We start from the raw sequence: 21,901 nt of genomic DNA, 5'->3' as shown, positions 1-21,901 counted from the left end.
CCAGAAAAGGCCAACTACAGAGATACGAGAGGGACAAACAAACAGATTAACACATGGAGACACATACATAGACAGGCAAAATCTGAAAACAGTCAGAAACACGACTAAGCTCAAATGTTGCATCTGATTCACGCAATCCAAAAATTGATCATTTAAACACTGTGAAGGTCAAAGAAAGCAGCATTAATGGGTTTGAAAGGAGAAGATGATTATAATAATAGAGCAGAACCAGAGAAGAAAGAGATACAGCCATACAATATGATACAATCTATTAGGCTATTGTCTGTGTAACGCCATACAGAGTATTTACCTGTCTTGTACCTGTACTTTAAATGCTTTTTGATAATTTTTAGGGTATAAATCTGACAAATATAGTCTAAGTTGTTGAAGTGAAGAGATAAACATACATAGAAGTTATAACTCCTTCCCTGAAAATTAGCATCTGCACATGCATGCACCCACATTGATTTAAATCAACTAAAAAGTTGAACCAGTTTCCTTGAAGGTAGAGATGTCCGGATCAGACAAAAAATTAATAGCAAAATATATTTGCCTGCCTCTAAAATCTCAGATATTTGAAAGCTCATAGTAACACTTCACTTCCAAGTTCATGTAACTCTTTGGTGAATAAAAAAATGGATGAGTTGTTCTCATACCGGATATTGTTGACTATTGTTGCCTGTTGACCAACCCTTTTCCATCACTCCACACTATAAAATAAGCAAGAAATGTAAGTATGATTCATGCTGATATTGTGTCAGGTTAGTATCCATATCGGTCAATACTCTAAGCTGCAATATCAGTATCGGAAATGACTATTTAAAAGTCGCAAAATTTGTTAAACAATGTCCACGTATGAAGAAACAGTGTCAGCATAAGCACACCATTTTTAATAAGCCCCAGAGGCTGTAACACCATTCAGAAAATGGCTTCACATCATGAAAAAAGGGGAGCTGCAAAGACAAGCCTGGAACAAATGTGTGGAGAAGTAGGAGTACCGTAATAAAAAAAAAAAAAAATTAATGTAAATCCCTTTATTGTCCCGCAATAGGGAAATTCACTCTCCACTCTCTACATTTAACCCATCCCCTTGGGGATCAGTGAGCTGCCATTGTGCGGCGCCTGGGGAACAGCGTTGGGTTAAGGGTTTTGCTCAGGAACCCAGAGTGCAGGCTATGGGGATCAAACCGAGTACTTGCAACCTCTCAGAGCCCAAGCACACTGCTCTAAGCCACTAGGCCAACGCTGAATACACAAATCCATCCTCCTCAAGACCAACAAATGTGCCAAAGAGAGCAGGGTGGAGCTATACTGTTAAACAAACACACAGAAATGAATCACATTTTTCATTCATGGCCATCCTGTGGTGAACTTTTTTTTTCCTAGCTTCACCACTGCAAGAGAGATTTGCCTATGGCTGTGTATGCCTCCTGAAAACCATGCTGGATTCCAACAAAGATATTACCTTTGTGAACGCAACCCGGAACCCTGAAACCTAACCTGGAAGCAGAACATGGTTTGGTTACAACTACTAGTCAAGGTTTAACTGGACTCTGGAGTGGCGCGTTAGCAGTGTCAATGCATGCCGTTCGTAGCGCATCAAAAATAGGAATTGGGGATTTTGTGCAGCAGCTCATTTAAGAAGAAAATAAGAGGAAGAAAAATGTGGCTCTACAAAGTACTGACTTTAGGTAGGGGGCGAACAGTGATGTACGCTGATATTTTCAGTTATTTATTATTAGTTTGATGCACAAAACAAAAAACAAAGTAATCCATCTCCTAAATTATTGGCATGTTTAATCTCTATAAAATGTTATTCTAATCTTCTAATTTGTTTTTATTAATTCCTCTTCTCTTGAAAATAGAAATCCCAAAAAATCACTGCCTCCTTTAAGGCTTTAGTGAAAACTGTGTATATCACGGTCTCAGACACTCAAGCCCTTAGGGTTAGAATAGAAGTGGACAAGTAGGGGAACAATAAAAAGCTCAGAAGGAAGTGAATTAGAAGCCCTGCATAAACAACAGTAAGCATCTGATTCACAGCTTTCCTTAGTGCCTGAATTTGTTATTTCACAATGTTTTAGATTTTGACTCTACTTGAACAAAATGTCAGTTGAAATTTAAAAGAATTAAAAAATAGATTTTTTTTTATGCCATTTGTGGTGTGTTAAACCCTTGCAATGTTTGTATATCAAACAAAGAAATTAGGATTTGAGGTTTTCCCAAACTATATCTTTTTAACTCTATTTACACTATATTGCCAAAAGTATTTGCTCACCCATCCAAATTATTGGAATCAGGTGTTCCAATCACTTCCATGGCCACAGGTGTATAAATTCAAGCACCTAGGCATGCAGACTGTTTTTACAAACATTTGTGAAAGAATGGGTCGCTCTCAGGAGCTCAGTGAATTCCAGCGTGGAACTGTGATAGGATGCCACCTGTGCAACAAATCCAGTCGTGAAATTTCCTCGCTCCTAAATATTCCACAGTCAACTGTCAGCTGTATTATAAGAAAATGGAAGTGTTTGGGAACGACAGCAACTCAGCCACGAAGTGGTAGGCCACGTAAACTGACGGAGCGGGGTCAGCGGATGCTGACGCGCATAGTGCGAAGAGGTCGCCAACTTTCTGCAGAGTCAATCACTACAGACCTCCAAACTTCATGTGGCCTTCAGATTAGCTCAAGAACAGTGCGCAGAGAGCTTCATGGAATGGGTTTCCATGGTCGAGCAGCTGCATCCAAGCCATACATCACCAAGTGCAATGCAAAGCGTCGGATGCGGTGGTGTAAAGCACGCCGCCACTGGACTCTAGAGCAGTGGAGACGCGTTCTCTGGAGTGACGAATCGCGCTTCTCCATCTGGCAATCTGATGGACGGGTCTGGGTTTGGCGGTTGCCAGGAGAACGGTACTTGTCTGACTGCATTGTGCCAAGTGTAAAGTTTGGTGGAGGGGGGATTATGGTGTGAGGTTGTTTTTCAGGAGCTGGGCTTGGCCCCTTAGTTCCAGTGAAAGGAACTCTGAATGCTTCAGCATCCCAAGACATTTTGGACAATTCCATGCTCCCAACTTTGTGGGAACAGTTTGGAGCTGGCCCCTTCCTCTTCCAACATGACTGTGCACCAGTGCACAAAGCAAGGTCCATAAAGACATGGATGACAGAGTCTGGTGTGGATGAACTTGACTGGCCTGCACAGAGTCCTGACCTCAACCCGATAGAACACCTTTGGGATGAATTAGAGCGGAGACTGAGAGCCAGGCCTTCTCGTCCAACATCAGTGTGCGACCTCACAAATGCGCTTCTGGAAGAATGGTCAAAAATTCCCATAAACACACTCCTAAACCTTGTGGACAGCCTTCCCAGAACGGTTGAAGCTGTTCTAGCTGCAAAGGGTGGACCGACGTCATATTGAACCCTATGGATTAGGAACGGGATGTCACTTAAGCTCATATGTGAGTCAAGGCAGGTGAGCAAATACTTTTGGCAATATAGTGTAAGTTTTCAAAAATTCTTGAAATCTTCTCTTATGACCTTACTGGAGCCCCATTAATCTCTAACATAGTAGAATAGAAATCAGCTTGGTACAGTAAAAACAGAATACTAGTTTAGGTGCAAGAAATAAGCTTGAATTGTTTAATATACAGCCTTTAATTCTAAGTAATCACAACAAAAAATTAATCAACGATGAAAATTAAAAAACCTCTAGCCTGATTAAAGAAATACATTAATTAGGGGTCTAGCTTAGCTTAAAATGAAACCAAAGACATCTCCTTTTGGTCTTAGATCTCTTTGAACGGACTTTCCAATTATGATAAATATCTATAAGCAAAATTAGGCTCCACCAATGTTTTAATGACACACCATCAATAAGTTGTTCATATTGAGTATAACCCCGTATTACTCTACCACAGCACCTTGTCAGAGAGCGTGTTCAGGGTCCTGAGGGGGTTCTTTAACTCAAGCACAAGCTTTCATTAAGTCATGTTTGCCTTAGTCAAACATGAAGCGTTTTGTGTATGTGTTCATCAAAGAACATGATTATGTTGCTCACTGACAGCAAGCATTGTACACTATAAAGTCCTGCTGAAACCAAATCCAATATTTACCTTTCAGCTTTAAATCCCTGCTAACTGTTAATCAGTACAGTAAATGACGAGAGGGAAAATGCCAAATAATGACCAAAGAAAATGGTGGATATTATTATTGGCGTTACTTCATTTGGATTGGGTTGGATATCATTTAAAATATACAATTTTGGCTTTGCGATGGAGCAGAATGACAATGCAAAGAGACACACAGGTATTATATTGCTTATAGTGACTATATGCCAGCTTTTAGGTATACCATAGTTACGTTTAGTTTGCATTCAAAACCACATAAAGTTTGTCAACGCGCACTTCCTGTGGTTATTTTATCTTTTTAAAGCTGTAAAAGTTTGACGCTTCATCATTTTTTCCAATAGCAAAAAGTAGATGTATTTAAGACCGAATTACCAGAGAAATGACAACTACATTTATAAACTTCACACAATTAAAAAAAGGTTTGGAATCAGTTTACGAGTGTTCATGGCAGTCGGTAAAAAAAAACCAAAACAAACAAGCAAAAAAAAACTTCTAATTTAAAGCTACAACGGCAAGCAGATAAGTGAGAGCCATGCTAAAAAATAAAAATGTACTTTGTTTTATCAGAAATACATCAGACAGACATCCATCTGAAATATTACACAAAGTGCAAAGCAACACTGTAACATGTTACCATTGCAGACGTACCAAAGGGTTGCATTAAAGATATAGTGGAGGATGTTCTTTTTCCAGATGGATCATCAAAATAATTGGTTCTCCTAATTGTTTATCATTCTGGTGATATGTTTATGTAAGGCCGACCTACCTGCTCGTCCCCATTTTCACTTACCGGTAGTGAGTCTGACATAGTGGAAAAATTGCAAATCTTCTTTTGGAAAGTAAGCTTGCATGAGTGATGCAAACAGCAACTTTTAAACAGATTGTGCACGAGGAGAAATGGGATCATGCATGCGTTTAATAGGCGTTACCTGTCAGGAGCGGGTACAGGGTTGTGCATGTGCATTTTTATTTTTAGTGGAGAGGGCCTCTATACTATACCTTTAAGACCTGATAACTATGGAGCTGTTCCTGATTCTCATCTTTTGAATATTTCTGGCAGAAATTAGTACAACAACCCTCTGGGCTTAACAGGTCAAAGAATTACAGTAACAAGCTTACCATCCTACTTCGATAAATATTGTTAAAGAATGATTATAACACAAGTCTTTTAAAGCTTTTTTTTTTGCAATTTTAAAACATGATTTCATCTGACTAAAGAAAACAAGCCCATTTCTAAAAGTTCTGTCTGTAAAAAAAAAAAAAATCAATCTTATTTTTGGGGTAAAGATTTGAGTTGTTGTTTATGGAGCCAGCTGACAAAGGGTTAGAAAAACATAGAAATCCTCCTGTACCTAGAAATGATTCATTTGACTTTATTTTGGGGTATTTTGGAGACAAAATAATGGTTATAAACTGACCATTAGAGACCAAATACTTTTAATTGATTTAACTAAATTGGATTATCTCTAGCTTAAAAATATAATATTTCAAGCTGACTAGACTTTCTTTGTAAAAAAAAAACCAACAAAAAATATACATATATTTTTTCCCTCTACAACCATTTTAAAGTGATGTAACTCTGGACTTGTATTCTTTAACATTCAGTTTATCCTGATGTAAGATATGAAGTTATCATTACCACTAATAAATAATGGTAGTGCAATTTAAATTACCTAAATTTTCATTAAAATGTATACATACTGTATAATGGGTTAGATTTTGGAACTGGAAAGAGGAAAAACACAACACAATAATCCTTCATGAAATTCCAAGTATGGTTGCATGACCTGGAAATCTGAGACCACGCAGATTCCTCTGATCGATCAAACTGTAAGACAGATAAACATTCAACAAAGGTATTGACTTTTGTATACTGCATTACAGCTTTTCAACTGTAATGATTGGAAAAATATAGCTTTTCCAAAAATAGTATAGAGTGACATAGTGTTTGCTGCCTCTTCTTCTTATGTAAACCAACCATACTGCTTTCTTTGTTCAAACATCAACCTCATAGTCTTTTTTTCTGGCACCACCTGTAGACAGTGAAGAGGAGGACTTATGTAATCACAGTGCATGAATCCAAAGCCTTTTCTGCTGCTCTGCTTTTAACCAGCTCAGGCCACACTGTTTGTAAGAATGATCAGAGTCATAAGCACTGGCATGATAAAGGACAGTTTGATCAACTCATGAACATATGTGGGGGAGAAACAATTCAAGGCATTACATGTCAAAGGACCTGACCGAGCAAGTCCGCACTGACATTGGTAGACTTAAAGCCTAATGCAAAAAGGCTTGCTCGTAAAAAAAGCGTATATTTGCAAACCTGGAAGCATGGCAAATGCTGTTCCGCTGGGCATAGCCTAAATTGAGTGACTAGGCATAAATTGAAACAGCAGATGTAATCCATTAAGAATTTTGCACTTATTATTATGTAGAATGTGTAGTATGCTTACCAACAGAATTAGCAAAATACTAGGAGGGGGATGTGCATGGATTACTTACCACTTGCAGTCTGATTTACGAAATGTAACAAAGGATTGCAGGGGAAATCTATGCTTCAATATTCAAAGGAGCAAAGTTCCTGGCAAAAATGTCTGGGGTTCACAATTGGCAAGCATTACTACAGTAACAGAAGATAAAGAGAAAGAATCTTTCCTATGTTAACATAATTGAACGTATATATTTTCGTTTGTGCCATATATTCTTTTTTGCCCTGCCTGATGAACTAAACGCTTGCTTGGAGTCTTTTTGGTTATTGAGAAGACATCCACTGTCAAACTATTTTTTTTTCTTTTGATTTGTTAAAAACTGTAATATGGTGTTTAATTTATAACATCAAATAAATAAAATTATTGACTCCTAAAACACCAAAAACTGTTTTGTGCATTAGAGTGTCAACAAAAATGATATATCGAAATGATATTGCTTTCAGATACTGAATAATCAATAATCTTGCCTGGTTGAAAAGTTTTGAATGGTCCAGATGCCAGAGGCTACTCTGCTGTGTTTAGTCATCATATGGGCTGTATGGCATGATTTTTCTTTTTTAATTAATTTCCACAAAAAAATGTCTTTTTGCCTCTCCGCTGCCTGCCTTTTCTCCACAAAATGATCATACCAGCCATCTGTGTGCAGTGCTGTTTCAAATTAGACCCGTCTTTGGGACACACAAAATAGTTTCCTCTCAGTTTACTCTACCAAAGTCTTAATAATGACAGATATTAAACGCATGCATAATTATCGTTTAAATAGCAACCATACACTGTAGAAATAGTTTTGGAGGATGGAAAATGCAGTCCATCAAATCATTTAAAAATACCTTTACATTTTGCTTAAAGGAAAAGTCCGGTCAGTAAGGAATAATATCTAAAACTAATACGTTCACGGTAATTTAATGAATTTAGCAATAATCAGTAAAAAAAATTAGAACAATGTTTTTCGTTACAATCACTGAGTCTGGGAATGGCCATGTTTGACACAACATAGTAACACCTCACTCCTGACATCTTCCGGCAGTGACGTCACTCTATGGAAAGCCTAGCCTATTCTCCCCGCTTTGAAAGCAAAATCAATGTGAGCTACTGGAAACATCTGCAATCAACAACAATTATTGAAGATATCGAGAGGACTTAACCATTGAAATTCGCGAGAGCTAAAACTGACAATGCCCATGTGCATGGCAGTTGGATCTTGTAAGACTTCGGGTAAAAATGACAATAAAATGACTTATTTCACCTCTCCGATTCATGATCTAACACAGGTTCGTCGTTGGATTGCCAACTTGAAGAGGGAGGATTTTCTATTGAAATTCTGGCCAGAGAAAAAACACGTCATTATTCCGTCACTCTCTGCTTCACATAGTGCACTGGTCGTCACCATCATGGATAATAGCGTGTTGTGACAAACACCAGATACAGCACTTGGACTTGATCATCAGCTGATACCGCACCGTGACGTCACAAACCGGTAGGTGGCAGTAGTGCTCTTTGACAAACATGGATGTCTCTGGTAAAGCCTATTTAAATGAAATTACTCTTAATTAAAAACACTTATCGTTTATTGAAAAATATGGAATAATTTCATACTTAAAGGGCTTTCAGAAGTTTGTATATGACTTGACTTTTCCTTTAACAAATTAACTAAATTATAAAGAGTAAATTCTACCTTTTTGTTAGCAGTAGCAAATGCCACATAAAAATATATTAAAAGATTTTTCCCAAAGATTTTGGCCATTGCAGTGCATGCATGTGCCAGAAACTAGCTGCTCTGCTGAAACATTCAAAACAAGAGAAGTTGCAACAGGAAAACTGTGATGTTAAAAATTTCTTCCTTTTATCTATTTATCAGTGTGTCAAAGACAGTGCCATAAATTTTGCAATCAGAAAAAAGTTTTTCCCCCCATATATACAAATTGGGCTTTGCGTGGACACATGCTTTCATTTAACATTCACACTTTTTAGGAATGCACACAAAGAATGTTTTTTCTTTTTTTTTTTGTATTTAAAGGAATAGTACACCCAAAACATGGTTAGCCTTCATTTTCTACTCACCCCCATGCTGAACAACACTCTGGAGTACTTTTTTGATATCTCAAATGCATCTGGAGATCTGGGAGGCTTCTTGCTGTCTGCTGACATTCAAATAATGGAGGTCTACGGTGCCCGAGACAGAAAGGTCCATAAAAGTCCACAAAAAACGTGTCAATATTCCTCCATACTGCTCGTCCAATGTATTCCAAGTGTCCTGAGTGGATAGCGTCCATAATTTACTCAAAACGAAGTCATTTAGAATGTTTTTAGAGCATAAACAGTAGTGTATAGGATTTCCTAAAAGCGCGTTCACGAGTCTACGGAAACCGCGGCAGACCAAACCAGACGAAAGTGCGCATTCAGCGTCTGCTCTGCCGATAATGCCAGCGTAGAAGAAGAAATGTGCTGTTTACCTGTGCAAAGAAAGAAACAACGAAAGAAAAATGTCTGAGGACTTCAGTGTTGAGGAAGAGCATGAGTTATTTGCCGAGCTGAATGCGTACTTTCGTCTGGTTTGGTCTGCCGCGGTTTCCGTAGACTCGTGAACGCGCTTTTAGGAAATCCTATACACTACTGTTTATGCTCTAAAAACATTCTAAATGACTTCGTTTCGAGTAAATTCTGGATGCTACCCACTCAGGACACTTGGAATACATTGGGCGAGCAGTATGGAGGAATATTGACACGTATTTTGTGGACTTTTATGGACCTTTCTGTCTTGGGCGCCATGGACCTCCATTATTTGAATGTCAGCAGACAGCAAGAAGCCTCCCAGATCTCCAGATGCATTTGAGATATCAAAAAAGTACTCCAGAGTGTTGTTCAGCATGGGGGTGAGTAGAAAATGAAGGCTAATCATGTTTTGGGTGTACTATTCCTTTAACTTCCCAGATCCTCCCTAACATTGCAATGGTAAAGACAGTTTAAAAGTTTAAAATTCAAAATAAATTATAATTGTTTTTTTTGTTTTTTTATTAAATTCTGTTATACTAACGTGAGTATTTTAAAAGTTTTTCATTGCAGTTTGTAAATATTTAGTCCTGTTGAAACTAAATCAGTGTCTATGAATTTTGAGGAGGTAAGGTTATAGAAATGCTTTTTAAAACACAAACTCCCATTCTCCAACCTGTGAATCTCCCACAAACATTTCGATTTGTTTCGCTTTACAAATTTTTCTAGCTCCATTCCTTTCCATCAATTAGTTTAAGCACAGCTCTCTGTGAATACTTTTTGAAATTAACTTTTTGGATTTAGGTGGTCACTATCACCTGGACAAATGTCCCATGAAAAAAATGCCCTAAAAAGTTTATTCAGAGAATTTAATATGGAGCACAAAAAAAATGTATTAGACCTAAGGGAGGTTTAAATTTTCTGAAGAAATTATTAAAGGTATAGTGGAGGATTTTCGTGAATTTTTGAAAAGACTTTGCCTAAAAAAAATAATAAATGCACATGCACAACCATGTGCCTGCTCCCGAGAGGGAACGTCTATTAAAACTCGTGCGAGAGCATGCACAAACCCATTTCTCCTCGTGCACACTCTGTGTAAAAGTTGCAGTTTGCTTACTTTCCAAAAGAAGATTTGAAATGTTTCCACTATGTCAGACTCACCAAAGGTAAGTGAAAATGGAGACAAGCATGTAGGACGGCCTTACATAAACATATCACCAGAATGATAAACAATTAGGAGGACCAATTATTTTGATGATCCACCTGGAAAAAGAACATCCTCCACTGTACCTTTAAGGTTATTGTTTTCTATTAGCTGTAAACAAATATAGAAGAATGAATAGAAACAAATCAAAGAACAAGAACCATAGAAATGCTTTGTAACCCACTCAGGATATCAATAACTATCTTTAATAATTTTGATTAGCTGCTCATATTTGAGGTTTTGATAGAACAAACTATGGAGTAATCAGATGGAAATGAAAAGGGAACTTTCCATCTAGTACTGGTTATTCGGCTTTCTTTTAAAAATAAAGGTGGTACTTTTTTCATGAAGGTCATGCTTAGTTAGATAGGATTATAACTAAAATTATTTCCAGAAATTCTGTTTATTTTTGCCTGATGTGTTTTGTTTTTTTAAGCTGGTGGCTAAATGGCTGAAATGCTTTTTATTGTATTAGTTTTCCTTCTTATAAATGGGGTTATTTTAAGAAATTACATTTTAATACACTCTTTTTGAAACGTTTACCTGGAAGTGAGCTTTATAAATCGAACACCGCCTTCGGCCGCATCCATCTTGGATCGCCTCTGTGCGTTTTTGCGCTTCAGTGGGAGTTAATGAAGATATGACATATATATATATATATATATATATATATATATATATATATATATATATATATGAACTTTTGAGAGCTGCTATAAGCAAATACGGGCTTTATAAAGCCGAGCGGCCTACGCGTCCACGCAAAGTGCTGAAATGAAAATGATCAACAAGTGTGGAGTTCCTGCACGCGTTTGGCACATGTGCTGTCCTTTAAATATTCACTCCGGCACTGTGGCACCCAGATTGCTTATTCAAATAAGGGAAATGATTTGTTAAATTAGAATATGCAAACATTTTAAAGGCTCTTTTTCAAAGTAAACAAAAGTTTTTTTTCTGCAGGAATTAAAAATAAAGATTAGACTATTACGCGGCGGTGCGCCCTTACCCGCGCCGCCCTGGATGAATAGGGATCCTCGAACAGGTTCCAGATCACAGGCTGCCACTTCCTCCACAGGCTGACATTCCCCTCCGCGGCCAGGTCCTCGATCCCCAGCCTCTTCCCAATCTCGTCGTCCTCCTCCCCGTTGTCCACGTTGAGCTCGAATACGTCCAACGCCTCCTCCGCGTCCCGGTGCTGCCGGTAGGTCATCCAGCAGCAGGGCTCCACATCCGTCTCATCTATGCCCCAGAAAGAGAGCTCCTCTTCGAACAGCGGTCCGCACACGTCCGCCGGGCAGTGGAGCTTCCCGGTGCGGTAGTAGTTGAGCACGTAGGCGAAGACGCCTGGGTGGCGGTCGAAAAAGTACTCGTTGGTCCTCGCGTTGTACTCGATGAAGCCGGGGACTTGTTGCAGCTGATCCAGGACGGAGTCGATGTCCGAATCGGAGGCGAGGAGGGCCAGTCGGGTCCCCGGCAGGGTCTTTAGGGTGCTTTTGTAGGTTTCGTGCCTGGTGCCCCCGACGTTGAGGATTATCCTCTCGTTGTCGTCGAACTTGCCCATCGCTCTGTTTCAGACATGACTTGATGGGATCTTAGGGAGAGACGCAGAGATGGAGGTGGTCGGTGTGTGTGGATGATCCGAACCCGGGCAGACTGTGAGGAGCTGCTGATGTTGGTGCTGATGCTGCGCGTCTCCCTGCCCTCTCCAAGACGCACAGCCGCTCAGCGCCCGGCACGCCGCCTAAAAAAGAGGAACGCAACTCCTCTCTGAAATCGATGACGGCATCATTAGAGGCTGTCTGAAAACTAATTCGTTCCTTCTTCTCTGTTTGCGCTCCCTCACGTGATTGTTTTCCAGAGAATCCGATCCGCGCCCTTCTTCTTCTGAGCCAGTCTCAGCAGAAACGCCTGATGGGGAAATTTCCACAGAAAATCGTGTTTCTCGTTTGAAAAAACGATAAAGGATGAACAGAATCAACAGGTCTTCAGCTCCACGATGCGTTAAGATCTGACTAGATGCATTTAATTGCAGACAAGACCACCGCCCACCAGCTACTACACCAACACTCATCTTACCAAGCCTGCTGCCATAAAAAGGCTGGTTAGACTAGGCTTAGATTTGCCTTGGGGTGCCACACAGAAACTGAAAGACTAAGCAGAGTTTTACAGATTTTTTAAAATCATTGAACATTTACTCTCTTGATTAAGACTGAAAATAAGACGTGAGACTTTAATTCTTCCACAAATAAATAAAGTTCTGTCATTTTTCTAATACTTTTCCTTTCTTCTTTATCCTGTGAGGTCATGCAGTCTTTCTGTCCCTCAGTGGTGTTTTTATGCCTTTCACTTTGTCCTTCCTTCCCTCCTGCCCTCCTTTTCTTCCTTCTTTCCCTTATTGCCTCTTGTATTACTGTATTTTTTTTCTTTTGCCCTTATTTGTCTTTTTCCTTCCTTGCGTCCTTTCATCGTCATGCCCTTCACAATACATTCCTTTCTTCCTTCAGTTCCTCATGTTGCATTTACTCCCACTTTCCATTTGTATGTCTTAATTTGCATCAAATGCATCTTACAATGTAAATACTAATGTCACATCTCATTATTAAGGACTAGATCATGGAAGGCTCAATGATGCAGCCTTAACTTTTTTTTCTAACTGTATTTGTGCAACACTTAATGAAGTCTGAAGGTCTTAAGGGTCATCTATTGGTTACCTTTAGAAGTGGGATAGAAAGAAATTAGCTTTTTAAAAAATGCTGTAGGACAGAATGTATTTTGTCTCAAAATAAGAAGTCATCCTTAAGTTCTTTGGTTAATTATTTTTCATCTAAGAGGTTTGCTCTCTAAAAATGGCCTACTGTATATGGAGAAGTGCCATATTTACTACAACCTATATAGAACACATCCCGAATCTGCAGAAGAATGTTCTTTGGTTAGAGGAGAATATTAAAAAAAAGACTAACTTGGCTTTCATTCGAATCCTTGGGTGAAAAATAACTTATAACTGAACTTAGACGTGAGCTTTCTGCAGAGAACATGGAACGGCAAAAACAAGATCTAAGTGGCACATCAGTTAGCACAGTGCAATTCCTTTAAAATTGCTATGTGTTTTGTTTTATCTTAGTGTTTAGAATGCTCAGATTATTTTCCATCCATTTTCTGTCATGCAAGGGGTGCTGGTCCCTATCTCCAGCTGTCTACAGGCAAGAGGTGGTGTACAACCTGGACAGGTCCATAGTCCATCGCAGGGGAACACAGAGAAAAACATAAAAACAGCCATTCACACACACACACTTAAGGAGAATTTAGAGAAGCCAATTAACCTAACAGTCATGTTTTTGGACTGTGAGAGGAAGCTGGAGTACCCTGAGAGACCCCATACATCATAAAGAACATGCAAACTCCATGCAGAAAGGCCCTGGGCTGGGAACCTGGAACCTTCTTGCTGCAAGGCTACCCGCTACTTTCAAATATGAAAAAACAGTTATTAGGCATTTCTGTAAATGGTCAAAACTGTAGAATGCTACAATATATTATCTATGAATCTATGTTTATCTATGTAAGATAAACAGGACATCTTTTTAAAATGTACAGCAGTTACATGCAGTATTACACATCCATAAAATTTCAAACTCCACACATTAGAAAAAATAACTTGTTATTTGTATAAAAATAACAAACCACATACAACCACATCATGCGGTAATAAAGTCAGTAGCATGTATGTGTTTTGTGAATGGAACCAAAATGCAGATTCGAACTCAGAAGGACAAGGTTTTAATTAAAGAGACAATTTGTAAACTTACAGAAACCACAAACAAAAATCAGTAGAATTCAGCAGTGAGAGAAAGAATCAGAGGAGCTTATTGAAAAGGAGCCACAAGTGGCATGGAAACCCGGCGAGAGTCGTCATCTGTTTGCAGCGCAGTTTGGGAACCAAGAAAAATGTGAAAAACTGGCACAGGAAAAACACATAACAAACAAAAAGTTTTTAAAAAGCACCAACAGAAGGGACTTAACAGAAATGCACGGAGCAGGATATAAGCACAATCCAAATTAACAAACTATCACAACTAAAAGCTATAATGGTCTAAACACATACACCATTACATCAGCTTAACATAGGGACCAGTACCAGATGTAACAACATCTTTTACTCCACATAACATTCTTCAAAAACTCTTTGGGAACATCAGTCTAAGACAGGTCTTAACGGTATTTTTCTCAGCTGTGGTTTTGGTTTCAGATCTAATTTTTTCTTATGGTTGAATAACAAACTCAAACCATGAGTGAGACAAAAGAGGCCTGATGTTGTTTTGGGATCTTCTGTGCCCTCCTGGATGAGTCTTGTGCTCTTGGAGTAAATGTCCACGCTGTTGAAAGTTCAGAGGTGTTTCAATCTGAATCGGTTTGTGGATAATGACTCTTATGGGGGGTTGGATTGAGTCCTAAAATTTTTTGCATTATGATCTGCTGCTGTCAATGAGTCTAACCAGGCCTGATGTTGGCAAAAAAAAAATAAAAAATCAGGTTTTGTTGTTAAAGATCAACAAAAGCAGAGGATGTACTTCCTGCGCTGGCTGACAAAAATCAAACTGCTAAGGACAATGTTGGTGCAGTTCTACCCCTCCATCATTGAGTCCATCCTCACCTCCTCCATCATCATGTGATACGCTGGTGCCACCGCAGAGGACACGGGCAGAATGCAGCTTGTCATCCAGTCTGCAGAGAAGTTGATTGGCTGCAATCTTCTATCTCTCCAGGATCTGCACGCCTTCAGGACTATGAGGCGTGCAGGGAAAGGTTGAGGTCTGATCCCTCACACGCCAGCGACAAACAATTTCAGTCACTTCCTTTTGGTTCAACAAGGCCCAGAGACCCCCATGAAACTGACATTGCCTCTCTCCCTCCCCCGTTCAGGACCTAGAAGCTACACCATCTCCAGACCTCCTGCGTTACATTAACGCAGTCTACTGTGTGTATGATATATGCCTATATGCTATACATCTTATATAGTATAATGTATGTTTTATATTGTATATAGCTATATATTCTGTATTCTGTATATATATTTATTTCTCTGCACCATCAACACCGAGTCAAATTCCTTGTAAGTGCAAACTTACTTGGCAATAAACTTGATTCTGATTGTGCTTTTTTCCCCCCATGCAGTGCAGGCTGGTTTGATGGAGAAACAAAAAGGGAAAAAAACACCCAATTCGAAATTGGGTGTTTTTTCATCAAACTGCATGTGAATCATCAGTCCTCAATTGTTGCTATAGATAGTAGCAGGTGGTTCCTACCAGCGAGACAGCCAGGCGATCTGATTCCCAGTCATCTGCTGGCAGTTTTTGCCATCAGCAGAAGGCCCATCGTCTGACAGCCACCACAGTGTGAGAGGAGGGAAAATGAACATCTTTAGGGAATCGGAGCACAGCTCAATCAGTGAGGAGACACTGCGGGTGATTTTCCTATAATCATATGTATCATTATCCCCTGATGTAAGACCTGTTTGTTGAACTGCAACCGCTGAGTGACCCAATTTCTTATTGCATGTGAAAGATTGCATGGAGGTAATTAATCATCAACATCCAAATGTGAATGGTGCAACCACACAATCACCTTTAATAAGCAGTGTCAAAGAAATGCAAACTGGGTCTAACTTTCACTTTTTTACCCTTATAGACAAGATCCATCTGGAAGAAGGACACAATCACATAACCTATATTTGTATTAACAGATTCAGCTAATGAATTAATCTGCTTTCCATTGCAGACCAAAAAAAAAATATGGGTGATAAATTCATTCATTTATACACTTTTTTGTTTCAAATAAAGATAGAGCTGGTAAAAAAAAAATAAAAAAAAACTCAACATATGATATTGAGACCCTTAAATGTTTTACTAATAAGGCCATTTATCACAGAGCACCGGGGACACCAGAGGTTCAGCACAGTTTTTCCCTATAAACAGCCATCAGTGTTCTGAATGATGCAGGCAGCATCCTGCGTTCCTCCCCCCATAATATCACGACTAAAAATAGAACAGCCCGATTGCTGATCTTTATCAGGAGGTGCAGGGCTTAAAAAAGGGGGAAAATGACTGAAAGTCCTATGGAAAGTCCTTCTCAGTGCCTTTTGCTCGACGGGATGAGTCTCAGAGGGAGATAAAGGCCATTAGCACAGCCTTTGTTTTTTTTCCATAGAAATATTTTTACTTGAAATAACTGAACATAAGCTATTTTAGGAGTGAAGAGGATAATTTCATAATGGATCTGCTATGGTTATCAAATAGGAAAACAATGCCTCCAAAAACACATTATACAACGTTAATAACACAAGATTGTTTGTTTGTTTGTTTGTTTGTTTGAAAGTTTGTTTTACCAGTAATAATATGAAAATCCTGAAGACACAGGTTTTTATTAAAGATTTTATTAAAGATTAGTGTTGACTGTTGTGTTCCATGGTGGTGGCAGCATTATGATGTGAGATGATGGGAAGAAAAGGGAATCGCAGTAATACAAGAAAACTGTTCCTTTAATGGATAATTTTAGATGAAAACATGTCTAAATGGTCTAGTCAAAGTCCAGACCTAAACCCAAAAGCCATGGCTTGAATACTGACATCCACAAGTCCTCTCTGACCATTCTGACTGAACTTGAGCTGTTCTACCAACAACAACACAAAAAACGGTCAAGATGAATCATTTTTGCAAGTCAATCAAAATGAAACCTCACTGAGCAAGAGAACAGAAGAATAAAAGCTCAGCACACACTTTCGGCTTGCTTCCCATCTGATACGGCACATGATTTCTGCTTTCCTCTGACTCCCAAATCCTGCTGACTCTGAAGGCAACCAGGAAACAAAAAGACACTGCTTTGTTTAAAACCTCTGCGATTTCAGTTGTCTCTTCATATAACGACAAAAAAATACTGCTTATGAGGGGAGATTGTCTCTTTCACTATCAGTAAGTGAAGCTATTTTTACTTCCCTTTGAGAGAGAATGAAAGGCAAACAAATCAAAACAACACACATATCACATCCTGGTCTGACAACTGTCTCCTCATCTAACCACAGGTTTGTTTGGATGAGTTCACAACTGTTTCAGTGACAGCTTGATGCAAAGCCTCAAAAGAAAAGGGTGGAAAAAAACTGCAGGCTTCAACATATTTTTTTAAGATCTAAATATATGACAAACTGAATATTTACCTAAGACATATTTACCTAAGTTTGTTTATTTCTGTGTTAGAAGGAAGAATTGATCTGTTGTTATTTTCATTTTATCTCACAAGATTGGTCCTCCACCCCCCATCCTCGCACAAACAACAATGTCATTTAACCTTAATCAATCTTCATACTTTTTGTAGTGTTGCACCGATGCCATTTTTTGGCCCCGATACCTGATACCTGGCTGTGCAGTATTGGCCGATACCGATACCATCTGTTTGAAATTGTCCTGTGTGTATATATGAAGAACTGCATACTACTTGGAAGTAAAATAATTGTCATCATGGCTTGTCAAGCTGCTGCCTACCTTTATGAATCAGGAAAAAGATTGCTGAATATGCTGGCTAGAACCATGGACTAGGGTGCCCAGAAAGGGACCAACAGGACATATTTATACGTACATATCAGTGCTGTTTAAATTAATATATGTTGATACATAAAAAATATAAAATCTGTTGAGCAGTTTTCTATTTAGCCATAAGTAGATAGATAAATTGTAAAAGAGCAATGATTCTATATTAGTCATGTGTAGCATTATGTTTCAAATACTATTGTGCTTTATTTTTTTTTTATAATATTCTAACTTTAAAATGTCAAATTAAGGCATTCCATGTGATGTTATCACTGCTGCCACCCTCTGGTTTAGAGGAGAACTGCTTGTTCCAGGTGTGGTGAATTACATCCACATGGGAGCTAAAATCACCTGGATGTGGAGGTCATAGGGTGGCCAGTGGTTGGCTAGAGGAGGCCATGCCCCCCATCTATAGCTACCCCTGGCTGATTAATACTATTTGTGTCCCAATTCTTACGAAGACTTCATTAAATTGGGCCCTACTTATGAAAATCACTGCTCCTTTTACCAACAATAAGGAAAACGTGGTGCTTTAGTGCCACTGCACAGGGTTGTACAATAATGTGTGAGTATGGGATAAACCAGGCACAGCCAGATTTACAGTCATATAAGGATGGTGATCCATGGGAATGTAAACAGTGGCAATAAACACCACTCTTGCATGGAAACACTATAAATGCTGCAGCACTCCTGGGATCACTTTGGTGTGTTTAAGTCCTACATGGCCCCTGAGGGGAGCATGCTCTGGGAATGAGTTCATCTGCAGTGCGTGGATGCCTTGTTCTAAATACCTTCAGTCTCATTCATAACAGTGAAGCTCATAAAATATCTGCTTCTCACCACAGACTGTTGAGCAGAATTAGGTGAGAATCCCAAGGGAAAACAAGTAAGCTGATTAAATGTTGCCATTTCTAATTGAGAGCTGAGCTAATTTGCGATAAATCCCTGATCTTTTTCTGGTGCTATATGAAAGAAAGACAATAACAAACTCAGCATGGTCTAATTATGAGCTATGGTTTGAAGAGGGGGTTCAATTTGCAAAGATGCTCCAGAAAAGTTTCTCCAAATACTTATTCATAAGGCAGCTTTTATTCCAAATAACTCTTTGAATTACTTTTTAAATATCACTTTTTTTAAAACAAATTTCTCTCATATTGTAGATTAAAAAGTTGCATTTATTAATCTGATGTTCCAAAATTTGGCCAAAGTGGTTCTAATTTCACCTGGTCAAGATGGGTTTTACCGTGCTCTACTGGCGCCACCTGCAGGTTGAAGTCGTGAAAACAGCTCTTTGATAAATCATTACAATAGTAGGACTACATCGTTTAGAAATAGAATAGAATAGAATAGAATTTATTGTAGCCTATAGATAAATTTGTCATGGAACCAAGGGCAAAGTGCATAGTATCAGCTGCCATTAGAATACCAAACAAATACTAATACTAAAGCAGAACAAGTTTTAGAACATTTCCCATGATCTTTAGAAATAAATAACTGAATCATCTTTGTATTCAGCTTTACCTAAGTCCTTGTTGACTAGGCTTTTACAGGAGGATTTTATTTATCAATTGTTTTTTTTTTTATTCTTCTTCCTGGACTTTGGATCTTTGCAGCTCCCCACAACATTATTCTTAACCCGTCAGCTGTGTACCTTAATATTCATGAAGCTTTCTCTCTAATGTCACTAATATTTTTAAAACATTTAAAAAGGGCATATATTATTTTTTTAAATCTAGATTAATCTCACTGCAATCTTGGAATAAATCTAGGTTAAAATGGCTGATTTGAATTCTAACAAAGGGCTTCATAAATCAGTTTCAGAATTACTTTATTAATCCCTTGTGTAAAACCTTTTTCTTGCAGTGCAACCATTTAAAGAAGAGAGAAAAATAAGATTGTAAGTACAAATAAGATATAAGAATAAAATAAGATGAGGATGATATGTGTGTGCTACTTAAATAATGAGTAAAATAAAGTCTTGGAACAGGTTTCTCAAGCCAGGTGGTGCGTTAGATCAGGGGCTCCTTTCCTGTTTCCAAAATTCATCACAAACTGCTTGAGAAAGACTTTCTACTATGATAATAACTGGTGATGAAAATAAATAATTTTCATTAAGTTGTATTTCTGTTTAATAACTGTTTATTCAGATAAACATGAATTCTGAACTGAAGGCCTACACAATAACGATGAACTATTTACAGTCAGTAACTTTGTGTCAGTCTAAGCTCTATTTCTCCTTTTCCACCAGTCACTCAGGCATTCATTATAAAAAACGCTTTCACCTCCAGCTTCTCTTGGTAAATTTGCTTTAAGGGACTTCACTTAAAGGAGAAGTCTGGTCAGCAAGTAATAATCAAAGGATCATTACCTATACCTAAAACTAATATGTTGGCCGTGATTTAATGAATTTACGTTAATCAGTAATAAAAGTAATTATTTTCGTCACCATCACAGAGTCTGGGACAGGCCATTTGTGCCCAAATATAGTAACACCTCACTCCTGACATCTTCCGGCAGTATCGTCATGGTGCGGTAAGCCAAAGGCAAAATCAATGGGAACTAGTTGACACATCTGCAATTAACAACAATTATTTAAGATTTCACAAGGACTTCACCATTGAAATTCTCGAGGGGTATAGTTAAACTGACAATGGCCACATGCATGGCAGTCGGATGTTGTAATTCATCAGGTAAAAGTGAAAAAAATTTGTTATTTCACCTTTCCGATTTATGATCCGGGTTTGTCGTTGCCAAATTGAAGAGGGAGGGTTTGCCATCAAGTTTCTGGCCAGAGAAAAAACATGTAATATGTAGCCAACATTTCAAATAACAATGTATTTAAGATGAATTGTGACAAACACCAGATACAGCATTGGGACTTGGTCAACAGCCGATACTGCACCGTGACTTCACAAACCAGTAGGTGGCAGTAGAGTTCTTTGACAAACATGGACGCCTCCTGTAAAGCACATTCCAATAAAATTGACTCTTAATAAAAAAAAAACTTATTTATTGGACAGTATGTAATAATCTCATATTTAAAGTACTTTTAGAAGTTTGTATTCTGAATATGACCAGACTTCAATTTTAATTAAATTTTTCTTGCCTCATTTCTTTCTCTCTCCCTCTCCAATTGTCTCAAACTTCTGCAGATCTGCCATTCTTTTGCACTGCAGAGGAGCTGCTGCGAATTTACAACTTTTAACAAAAGTCTATGGCCAAAGATTTTTGCGCCCTGGGGTGGAAATACGTCACCAATCCAACGACGAACGAAACAGCTTTACTCGTCATTGAAGATTAAATATTTATCTCACACATCGAAAAGATATATTTCAAAATTATTTAATTTTTTAATTTAAATTTTATGGGTTTTTTGTCCTAATCAAGGTCATTGGGTTGGGCGACACACAAGCGCCCTCTATTGACCAGCCGCCACTGGTCACAACAACACAAAGTTGTTAAATGTTTGACTTTTCGAGTTTTAAAAACTGCTTCTGTAATATATAGAAAATTCTCCCTGAGGGTTAAAAAATAACCACAACACGTTCAGAATCCAGCATCCTCTTACCCTTTAGGGTTAAAATAAGACGTATCAACAATTTGTTTTCCAATTTTATTTTCTACCAAGGCAAGCTGAGGTTTGTCTGCTCAGCCCCAACATGAAACAGTCATCGCAGGCTTGCAACAACACACACATATATTGGAAATAGGCTATGAAAACAGAGACAAAATAAATAAGGCAAACTCTTCTTTCCAAGTGACAGATAAGACAGTGGATCACTCCGAATATGCTGCCATGGGGGAGAAATTCCATTTAACACAATCTATCAATTTTGGACTCATTTGACTTTAGCAAAAATGTTGCTAAAATCTTACAGTGAAGTCGTATGACAAAACAGATGTTTTTTCTTTTTTATTAATCATATATCAGGTCAACAATAATGATAAATGGAAGCTAAGGCAGAGTGGTAACATACATAAAAAGAGTTTGGGTGCATTTGTAGTACGGTAGATTTAAG

The 21,901-nt window shown here is 38.3% G+C and overlaps 1 protein-coding gene across 1 annotated transcript; it reads right to left on the bottom strand.

Annotated features, from left to right (window-relative positions):
* Positions 1-11,269: 11,269 nt before the first annotated feature.
* LOC119777106 (potassium voltage-gated channel subfamily C member 2-like) lies at positions 11,270-12,409 on the bottom strand. Its single transcript, XM_038275904.1, has one exon. It carries the CDS (start codon positions 11,867-11,869, stop codon positions 11,285-11,287), a length of 585 nt encoding a protein of 194 aa, XP_038131832.1. The 5' UTR covers positions 11,870-12,409; the 3' UTR covers positions 11,270-11,284.
* Between the last annotated feature and the right edge of the window lie 9,492 nt (positions 12,410-21,901).

Source organism: Cyprinodon tularosa, unplaced genomic scaffold (assembly GCF_016077235.1).
Source record: "Cyprinodon tularosa strain WSP-4 unplaced genomic scaffold, ASM1607723v1 ctg1213, whole genome shotgun sequence".
NCBI classification, from domain to species: domain Eukaryota; kingdom Metazoa; phylum Chordata; class Actinopteri; order Cyprinodontiformes; family Cyprinodontidae; genus Cyprinodon; species Cyprinodon tularosa.
Note: the sequence above shows the minus strand (reverse complement) of the source record. Positions and strands in the feature narration are given on the sequence as shown.

Bases quoted from the DNA above. Each gene is read 5' to 3' on its own strand.
- LOC119777106 (XM_038275904.1), bottom strand. From the start codon at position 11,869: ATGGGCAAGTTCGACGACAACGAGAGGATAATCCTCAACGTCGGGGGC.